General features: G+C 32.4%; 1 protein-coding gene across 1 annotated transcript; it reads right to left on the bottom strand.

Annotated features, from left to right (window-relative positions):
- Positions 1-1288: 1288 nt before the first annotated feature.
- LOC115450253 (repetitive proline-rich cell wall protein) lies at positions 1289-11485 on the bottom strand. The gene is made up of 2 exons (XM_030178254.1): positions 11390-11485; positions 1289-2755 (listed from the first exon to the last, which is right to left on the bottom strand). Exons 1-2 carry the CDS (start codon positions 11399-11401, stop codon positions 1580-1582), a joined length of 1188 nt encoding a protein of 395 aa, XP_030034114.1. The 5' UTR covers positions 11402-11485; the 3' UTR covers positions 1289-1579.
- Positions 11486-11716: the final 231 nt, after the last annotated feature.

Genomic DNA, 11716 nt, shown 5'->3' with positions numbered 1-11716 from the left:
TTTCTATCCGCAAAATCGAATTCCAAATTCGAAACAATACGTTATTCTGAATATAAAATATTGTTTGAATTCTTTATCGATAATTCTAGATTGCACGAATTTATTCCCAAGTTTCGTTGGCAGCTCTATGGTACCATAAAATTGTAAAGTATAATTCAATCAGCAAAGCTCGTAGGTCGCTGTGGAAAATGCAATCTCAGTTGCGACACATTGCACAACTATACTCATTTTTATAACACAACACGAATTTACCTCTGTAAATGGATATGGTATATTACTGTTCGACATTGAAGTTATTACCGTACTTTCGTGTAATCAATAGATTAATTGAAATTTTCCACCTAGCATTTATGGGTACATTTAAATCAAAACAATTAGGGCTTCCCTAAACCTGTACTGATAAAACGGGTTTATGTCTTTAATTTACAACGAATTTCCAAACTACTCAATAGTATATCATCAAATATAGACGTTACCTCTTTACCCAATTCCTAGTAGCTTTCAAATACCTCCGAATCTTATACTAATACTTCAATAGTATAGCATTAATTACAAATTTTACCTAGTGTCTTTCAAATACCTACAATCATGTTCAAATAATTCGAAGTTAAGCTCATAGTAGTATAATTGATTGAGCAAAATCATTATCTGATTTTATTAATATCAATGTCTTTATTCAAGTTATAGGTAATACAGTTTCATAGTAATGTAGTGTTTCTCGGATACGGTGATAACATCAACACGAATCAAATATCAAAATGCAATTCCAAAATTTTGACTAATATAAACGCCTTTCTCTTCCCAATTTACATTGTATAGCCTCATCTAGAATCTGTTTAGAAATGCAAGGCGAACGGCTTAGTGTTGTGAAACCGATCGTTTCTAGAATATAGTAAATAGAATTTAAACTATGAATAAGTTACATCAGTAATAAGCGTTGAACGCTCATTACTTTAAACTTTGAAATGTTTCAATGTAAAATTTGTTTTGAATATGAATATAATTTGATTTGATGCATTCTATCTAATTAATTAATGATAATATCTCAAAATTTTGCAACAAATTTGATTGCGCTTTAAAAATATAAGGTGTTGTATCCAATGGTAAAGTCATCTTATAAATAGATTTGACTAATTGGTTTTGTTTGATTTTAATATACCTATTCACAGTACTTAAATTGAACACAAAATAGTAGGCGAAAATATCGCCCAGACTGTCTCGAGAAATACTTTTAAACTGACAGTTGTTGAAGCAACAGCAATTCCTGACCCAAAATAAAACAAAACCAAACATTTCACACAATTTATTACATCAGCCTCAACACGGAGTGAACCCCGATAAACACACAATAACAAAGCAGGTAAAAGCTAACAAGTATTAACAGGTAACATCTAATACATAAGGACTTGCTGGCAACCCAGCGAACACACTTCCCAACGGTATGCTAACAGCGAAACATGATCACAACCTTACAAACAATCTACCGAACGAAAATTTTACCAAATACACTAAAATACTAAATGATCACATTTTTGAACTAAGCCTATAAGGTACGGACGTGTTTTGCTTTCGATTGGATTCAATGCCAACCGTGGTGGTGGTCTTCATGGTGGCCATGGTCATAGTGCTCATGGTGATGTTCTTCCTCTTTCTTAATGTAGTATGGGACGTGGACCTTGACAGGGTAAGGGACCTCCTTCACAAGAGGTACCTGGACTTCTTTGTACACGGGGTAAGGCTTGTCAATAGGTACTTTGACTTCATAAGGTACTTTCTTTTCAACGGTGTAAGGTACCTTCCTGATGACCTCGTAAGGCTTGGGAACGGGGACCTTAACTGGAACTGGGTAAGGTTTCTCAACCTCAACCTTGTAGGGCTTGTCGACTGGGACCTTGACTTCATAAGGAACGGGTTTGTGAACGGTTACTGGGTAAGGTTTCTCGACGGTGACTGGGTAAGGTTTAGGCACGTATACGTTGTAGGGTTTGTCGACCGGCACTTTGACTTCATAAGGCACCTTCTTAACAACTTCGTAGGGTTGGGGCACCTTAACTTCGTATTTGACTGGAACTGGGACCTTCTTCTCAACAGTGTAGGGCTGGGGAACTGGCACTTTGACTTCATAAGGCACTTTCTTCTCTACCGTGTAAGGAGTAGGTACTTTTACCTTGACTTCGTATGGCTTATCAACGGGGATTTTGACTTCATAAGGCACCTTCTTCTCAACTGTGTAAGGCTCAGGAACGTAGACAGGGTACTTGATGTACTCCTTCACTGTCACGGGGACTTTCTTTTCGACGGTGTAGGGCTGCGGGTACGGCACTTTCACTTCATAAGGCACTTTCTTCTCAACGGTGTAAGGTACATGTTTCTCTACGGTATACGGCACTGGGACCTTCTTTACAACTTCAATAGTCTTGACGTGCTCGTGGTGATGGTGATGATGGCCATGGTCTTCGCTGGCAATGGGCTTCCAGTCGCCACCACCACCGCCGTAGCCTCCCAAGTCACCGCCTCCGTGTCCACCGAAGCTGAAACCTTCGCCTCCGAAGCCGTGACCTCCTTCATGTCCTCCAAGGCTTATACCTTCATGTCCGCCAAAACTATGTCCCTCATCTCCGCCGCCGAACCCTCCGTGACCTCCGTAAGAGCCGAAGTCGTGGATACCTCTCTTCTCTTGTTTCTTCTCTTCGACAGCCTTCGGTGCCTCCTCCTTGGCAAAGGCGACCACCGCCAAGGATGCCACTAAAACAACCTATAACAAGGAAAAAAGAACGTTATTGTTGAAGACAGTAGTGTGTATCTTAAATAATCATGTCTTGGTTTAAATGTTCTAATAATTATCGTATTTCTTGGTGATATTAATCAACCATCAAGAAGTCATGTGTTTGACTGGTAACATGATCATTTTTGATGGCTCAACAATTTAGATAATTGTAAACACAAAACCCACGAGTCAGGTATATGCCTTTTGGTGTATTTTATTTAATTAACATAACCAAAACCGCATTGAATATAAATGATGTAAACGAAGTATTCAATTCACCAAATTCGTTGTCAGTATTACCGCGAGATGACGAAACTAAACATACGACTGCAACGTTCGCGGAATACGCAAGTGTAAGTAAAAGTTAATCTAGTTTATCTATTGAGCATTGTAGAATACTAAAGCACTTTCTAACCGCCGGCAAGAAGCCCTCCATTGTCTTAATGGAAGACTTCCTATATTGCTTTCTTTTGCCCACGGGTCTATCTTCTTCAAAGTTTGAATACGATAATTCGAAAACAAAATATAGACTCTTTTATGCAAGGATAGCGTCACTTATTATCAATACAATAGTTCCTAAAATTGTGTATTCATTTATGAGATTACTCTTCATAATATAAAGCCTCAAACTTTAAAATATTCTTTGTAATATTTTGCATTTGCAAAATGTACCATTGGAATTTCGCGTTACAATAAAACTTATATAATGTACGCAATTAATTGACTTTCTATTTTGATCTTTCATGTTTGGAATGATAAACGGAATGTTAAAGTAAGGCTAGGCGCAGATGCTGTTATATTGTTACTTGAAAATACTATACTACTATGAGAACCTATTTCATAAGTTTCAAGTTTACTTTATTTGACAATTATTGCATTAAACAGCTAATGTAGATAGTACCCATTTTATTATCACTTATTTGAAAGCATAGGTTAGAGCATGACTTTTGTATTCGGTCGGCTTATGTATTTATGTGACAAGTAAAATTTACTCAGAAGTTACGAAACAAATCAAACTATTAGTTGTTGATGTTACTGAAGCTACTTTCAATCAATTCAAAACAAATTGTCTGTCAATTTCTCAGTGGTGTAGTCATTGACGTATGATGGATGTAGTATTTATATGGAACAAATTGTTTTAGAAGAGAAACGTGATCTTTGGCTTTTGTTTTTACCACAAATATAATGTGGAAAAATATATAACAATTATTTTTTTACGTTATAATTTAAAATGTTTTTTTTAGAAAAGGAAACATAAGTTCACCTAGTACAAAATAATGAAAAACACAACTAAAATAGATAAATTTTCTACTCATTTGTGTTTTTTTGTATTATCGGCATGAGTTTATTTTTTAAGTAAAAAGGTGGATTTTTTATTAATGAGCTTACTTTTAAATCATTTGTATTTCTTTAACACTTAATTTATTATTCATTATATTCTCACACGGAATTTATAATGAATCATTACTTAATGTTTGTTTATGTTAATAGTCTATGAATTAATTTTTATATTCGTTTTCAATAGACTAATGGTATGCATTCATAAAAGAGTATCAATTCCAAGCAGAGGCGAACCGTGTCCAACAACTGATGGTATATAATGCAGAACTATTATTATTATTTATTAGGTTTTGGTCACGGATTTGATGATATGAGCATATGTCATAACTCGTATGTTTTAAGTTAGACCTCTAGCAATACGTTGATGAAAACGGCATTAATTGCCACGCAGTATTTTTTTCGTGATGTGTGTACAAACATACAGACAGGCTAAAATAATAAAAACTATTATTTCGGATCCTATTACTCTAATAAATACTCTATATTAGTTTTTAAACAATATCTAAAATGTACAGGCATCGGTTTCTTCCATTTTTATAATACGTAAAGATTATTAACCATTGAAATTAAGTACCAAGTTTCTGTATTATCTAGTAGGCATTAGAATCCTCCAATGGAAAAGGAGTTTTAATAAATAGTAGTGTTTAATATAGCACTAGCATCTCCAGATACAAAATTGAAAACAGTCATTAAGGTCGACAGTCGACATATAAATATCCACTTATCACGTTCGTGCCATTGATCAATTTGTGCAACTGATCGAATTATTTTCTTGCAACTGGATTAGTTCATGTAATGTTAGTCCCAATGAAATCAACTTATTGCAACTAGCAAAAATTCTAAAGCCGATTTAAATTTTGCAATATTGCGAAACGTTATGCATTTTAACTCACATGTGCACGACTGCGTTTAAATTGTGAAATTTATATTCATTTGTAAATTTATGAAATGATATTTCATTGAGACGCATTTTAAATTAATTTAATATGCAATTTTATGCTTTACTAATTGGTCATAACACCCAAAGCTTTATTACTTTGAATGCATACCTAGGCTATTTAGAACTTCAAACGAAAAACGACAAACGAGGTATTTTTTTTATAAATGAAGAAACAAAGGCAAAGGTACATACATATATTACCGTCAAAATGTTTTCTCCCTTACAACTAAGAAATTATCATACTTGGCTCCTAAATCTTTACCTACGTACAATGTTATTATTACTACTATTAACTTAGCTTGCATTGATGACCCCAACCCAACTCTACATTCAAAACCTCACTCAGATATTAAAATGTAGAAACCTAAATAAAAATGCATTTTATTTCATGTTTATGTTAATTAAATTTGAATGGTCTGTAACTTATGTCAAGGTTGCACTCTCGTAATTTTAACAAGAATAAAAATTACCTAAAAGTACCAATTTTCGCATGCATAACTAATAACAATAGTGAATTAAAAAAAACTTGTATAACATTTTAATGTAGGTACTAGGAATACAAAAGCGATTTTATCTACAACTTTTCACGAATTTCTGATTTGTGTAAAGGAATGTATTCTTATCATTGCAACGATTTCTAGGTATATAGTAGCTCAGATTTTCCAAGTAACAAAACTATTTGCTGCTTATACAAAAAAAAATTGTCATATAAATATAGTACGCGACTTCACTTGCATTAATATTCGGGATAAGAAGCCTTTAGCATTTAGAAGTGGTAATGGCACTTCTTTTCATACAAACTTATTTTTTTTTATTATTAGTTTTTTATAACATAATAATTTAAACGCACACACTCACGCCTTTTATCACTTAAAGGGTAGGCAGAGGCGCAACAGATGTAATCACTTCTTGTCGTGCGTATTCTCTTTATGTCATAGGGGGCGAGCCTATCGCCATTTCGGGCAAAATCAGCAGTTTTTTCTATGTTTTTTAAAATAGGCAAAATTATTCGAAAAAAAAATGTTGCTTAAAACAATCAGTCTTTCAATCATAAATATAAACATTACCAAAACGTCATGGTTTTACTGACTTCGCTAGTCTAATTAAACCGTCGTCAAAGTAAATAGTGTTCTCAATGTTCATCGCTCCATACAGTTAACACACGTCAGTGAAAGTCGTTTCGAGATTAGCCATAGATCACGGAAACGGTGCCCCTACTACGAACACTTCGAGTTTTTCTAAGAATATCCTAAGGCATTCTATTTTTAATCGATTTCAAAAAAAAAGGTACTCAATTCGATTTTTTTATATTTGTTACGTCGGAACTCGGTCATTTATTATTATGCATACGTGTTTTTTCTACGTTTAGATATAGTATTATCCATACAATTTTCCTTCTTTTTCAGTCAGATATATTATATTTGATCCTATTGTAAATTTAGGTTCTAACGGAAACAATTCTATTTACATCAAGTCAAATTGTTTCTAAATATTAATGCATCCTGCAAGTTCTTATTTTAAATTTAGATCTATTCAAGTTTTCCCATAGACGTAGAATACATTGTAAATCTATGGTATTGGCGCGGTAGTCGTATTAAACAGCGTTCCGTTTACTGAATTTAGAATGCTTCTATAATGTTAACGACATCGGAATTAAAGTGGTCCTGCTATAACAAAAATGACAGTTGAAATAAGGTAAAATCGGAAAGAGTTAACATTTATTTTATAATTTAAAGGATTTGGATTTACAGGAAAGACATTAATTTTAATCATATGGTTCTATATAAATCTGCCTTTTATGCTTTTAAGTTTCATAACTTGTTTTTTAACAAATCTGTTTTAAAATTAACAAACGCAATGAGGCGTCCTTTTCTTATTAAGTAGTTTTAACGGATTATTTTGAGTCATCTAATGACAAGTGACGTTCAGACGAGTTTCAATAGTTGGTGCTAATCGCGATCGTATTTTGTGAAGTCATTCCTCTGAGCTAACGGCTCGTGCTTAGAATTCAATTTATAAAAATACTTCCTAAATAATACGCATCGTCCATACAAAGTATTAGAGAAATCAGGATGACCAATTTAGTCTGACCCCGCAATAATTCGAAACATTATACATTTACGGTTCTGTTTATATTGGCTATTATTTTACTACAAAACTTTCAAACAATAGGTTGTTAAAACTCAATCATAGAGAGTAATTTAAAATGATGTAATTTATATTAATGGGGTATTTCTGCTCATTTTATCTGAACTATTCTTAGTAATATTTAAAAAGTATAAGATATCTGAATGTTTGTTTGAAACCAGAAACAAGTGAACAGATCTGGATTAAATTAAACACATACTACGTTTCATCCCGAAGATACCCCGGGAATCCCGGAATATATTAAATAATAAATATTTGTGTATGAATGTACATATATAGATTGAAATATATATGTAATAAACTATACTGTTGTAAATGTATGATCTGTCAATATTATTGTGCTATATTCGTTCTATATATTTGTAGTATTAGCTAATACGTATGCCCTAGAATACACTTTTCATCTCTCTCTTATTCCACCTAATGGTTGTCTGTAAGAGGTTGCCTCGAGCGATAAACCCGCCAATTGTAAGACAGCCTTTATTGCTTTAATATTAAGCATATTGATAATGATGTACAATAATGCTATGAAATAAATAAAAATATAGTAAACAAGCTGGTAGAATCCACTACGCAACCACAAAAGCAAAATCAATCGTAAGCCAAAGACCGAGTGTGGACCGAAACGGACTTTCTTTCCGGCTGCTTATGTTTCAAAATATCTGATATTATCTTTCGAAAGTCGGTAAATAAGCAATTCGCATAGACTTCATATTTGTTACGTGTTACGTTATTTTGAATTTTATAAACGTCATTCATAATGTATATTCATAGTTAACACATGGCTTAATCATTAAATATTTACTAAAAAAAAAAATAACAAAATATGTTCAAAGTATTTTACAGTATCTTTATGTTTCTAATGCTGTTTATACCTATAATTGGCTTACATGTTTGTACTATTGTATTATTATCTCCCATTTCATGTTTATTTAATGTGTAAGTTGCTGGTATACTATAAAAAAAGGAAAAAAAACCAAGCTCATTTGAACTCATACTAAGCCAGTTTAATTTGCCTACAATAAAAAGTTCTGTAGCGAAAAAAATAACGTATGTCATAATTTACAACCTCATAATAAGTATTACGAATGACCCAACATATAATAACAGTACAAAAAGCATTCGCATAACTTAGATGTGTAATCAGAACGTAACACGAATTCAAGAATTCGCTGTCATTATCTCGTTCACTCACCATTCATTTCACTTATCGATGTTTTAATCGATTAAAAGTGTATAATCGATTCGATTCGTTCGATTGTCAATGTTTACATAAATAATTCTTCTTTCAAGCAGCATCGGATTGACGTATATTTTATTGACCAAAGAATAATATTTATTTTTTAATCAAGGAATATTGCTGTTAATTTTTAACTTCTGAGAAGACTTAAAGCCCGATTCCAAAAGCTTGTTAGAAAGTCTTTTGTTTATACTTAGTTAGTTCAAGAATATTCTATAAACTTTTTCATTTACAATAAACAACAGTTACCAGATCAGAGGCCATAGCGAAGAAAACTTTCTATAATCACTAACGCTAATAAAAAACAAAAAATGTATAGTAATGACATAACCTATCGATAGCGTATGTATCTCATATCTATATCTCATACATAATGTTAGTATTAACGATTGTAAAATGGGCATCTTTGCTACGATTCCTAAATTTATACCCAATAAGCTGTATGACATCATCTAGAGACGGGCATAAACGCGCCAATTCGTAGTATTAAAATCAAAATTATTATCTACACTCTTGCCTACATCATGTTAATCAAACACCAATAACTTAAATAAAGTTTTAATACCGTCAGACAATGCCGATTGAAGCTTGAAATTCTACACACGATTTTCATATTAATAACTGAGTACTAAGGAATGATTTTTGTAAATTCGTACATATACAACGTAAGCATATTATTTACAGCACCCGAGTAAGGTAATGTGACCAAATATAACCCGGTTCCTAACATGGTCCACCTATATAATTTTTATATTGTAATGCAAAAACATATTTTTGTTCTCTTATTCTAATATTATATAATATGTTGATATATTGCAATCAAGTGTTTTTCTTTGTAATTTTTCAGAAAACGATTTAATGAATTTTAAAATTAGGTGTACGATCAGAGGTTCCGTTACCTTACATTAAATCATTTCACAATAAAACTACCGCACTTGCATTAAACTAATATAAATCTCATAACGTGCGGAACCAAATCACCCGTTTCCTACATTTTCTCCATAACACGTGGAAAGTGAAAAGCGCACAAACTCGTTCGAGGAAGAAAATCATTTAAATTTACCGCTATTCTGCACTTATTAGCAATTAATTGCGTAAACTAATACAACTTGCATTAGCATTAAAGCACTTGGTGTTTAGCAGAATATTTTTTTTTTCATTTAAACCGCGGAGGTTTTATTTATATTTCTAATAAATAATGTTCTTTCTTGTTATCAGTTTATAAATTAGCGACGATCTTAAGATGCTGACTTAAACTTGACAACATTTTCGTCGATGTCGCACTTGGGAGCGAAACTTGATTTACCATTTGAAATGTTATCGGTTTATTAATTAGCGACGATCTTAAAATGCTAACTTAAACTTGACAGCGTCTTAGCCGATGTCGCACTTGAGAGCGAAACTTAAATTACCGTTTGAGATGTTATCGGTTTATTAAATAGCGACGAATATACTGACTAATTTGACAGCGTCTTAGTTGATGTCGCACCTAAGAGCGAAATTGCGTTGCATCTATTAAAACAATCTCAAGAGCGTCTCAAATGTCCAAGTAACATTAAGCTAACTGTCTACAATCGAGCCTCTTCCGTTTGCTGTACAACTATTTGTTGTTCCCACGATTGTTAACGAGAGTGAAAACAAAGCGCCAATAACTTTCTGTTAATAACCGTGCAATGATTTCATACGTGTTTCCAAATATTTCTGCTACAATTATTCGTTTCATTTAAATTTGTTGCAAATTTCCGACTTAAGAATGATTGCAAAACGTATAAAGTGTTTTGCTTGTGTACAAAAAAGTTGCAAAAAAAAGAAAGTAATAAAACTATATGGAGACTAATAATATAGCGTAAAAAGCTAAAGAAACGTTAAACTAGGATGTCATCAATCAATTTCTTTTAATCCCTTTCAACTGCTCTATCGTAAGTTATTTTTAGTTGAATAGGTCCAGACTTGGAGCAGCTCTTTTGGAATCTTTTAGGCAGCTTTATTTATCAATACTACTTAAAAATATAGAGTTTTTACATACAAACTATGTAGGTAGTAATTTCCAGAATTATTTACTCCATTCAGGAAAATATTTTACTCATAAATAAATTTATTAAACGGTTACAAGACTCATAAAACAATCCAAAGGACAAATTTTCACGCGAAAGAAACTGCAAACAATAGCTAATAATTAATAGTTTGTTTTTATTTGTAGAATGAATAATTATAGCGAGGAATATAAAAAAAAAACAAAGACAAAATCTTTACCGACTTATGTAATCTTAAATTCATTAGTTAACGACGTGACCGAATTTAATGTTTGAGTGTGAGAACTACATATCTTTGCTTTTAATAGGCTTAAGCTTTTAAAACTGATGTAACAAAAATTATATAAATTCATTGTAACAAGTAATTGTTTCGAAATTACCGGCAATTTTACTTTAGTTTCCTACACGTTAAGTTTATCTTTTTATGTAAGATTTTTAATTACAAGTGTAACTGACAACTCAAATACGTTTTAGATTTTTAAAAATAAATAATGTTGTATATAAAATCGTTATTTATTGGCTATTCAAATGATTGATGTAGTAATATAAATATTTTATAAGAAATGTATGCAAATTAAATCTCAGTATGCGGTTGCCAACAAATTAGTTCTAGTAATGAATGCAATTTGTTGACGAATAATAAAAAACTTACATTATTAAATATTGATTATGTATTATGTTTTATTTTTAAATATGAAGAACGCAATTCAAAATTAAAAGTTCTAATAAAACCTATATTTAAAAAGGCGCCAAAAATTATAATGTTTTTAAACATCGACAACCTAATTCAAAAATGGAACTGTTCATTACTGGCGCCTCGATGACCGAATTAGACACAATCGATTATGACGCGTTAATTAATCGATTATAATCACTCGAAAAAAAATCACTTCATCACAACACGAATACACTCCACTCACCGTGAACTTCATTGTTGTACGTCTTCGTCCGTTGCCGAAGACTGGTTGTATGGTCAACGTAGGTGCCGACACGTTATATACTGTCCCTCCCACTAGACGGTTACCGCAATACACATACAAGAAGGGTGTATAGTCGCCGGATAATGACATGTGTTTAATACGTACCTTGCACTCATTTGTTCAAAATTGGAACAATGCGTAACGGTTTTTTTTCGAGATAGTTTAAATTTAATAAGCGATAGAGACAGCTGTGATGAGAGCGTAGTTTTGTTTGTTTCTTTGCTTTCTCTGTGCGGATAAATAATAGACTTTATCCTTCTAAAAGGT

This window comes from Manduca sexta, chromosome 5, assembly GCF_014839805.1.
Source record: "Manduca sexta isolate Smith_Timp_Sample1 chromosome 5, JHU_Msex_v1.0, whole genome shotgun sequence".
In the NCBI taxonomy this organism is placed as follows: Eukaryota; Metazoa; Arthropoda; class Insecta; order Lepidoptera; family Sphingidae; genus Manduca; species Manduca sexta.
The sequence above is the reverse complement of the archived record's forward strand: the minus strand, read 5'-3'. Positions and strand labels throughout refer to the sequence as shown.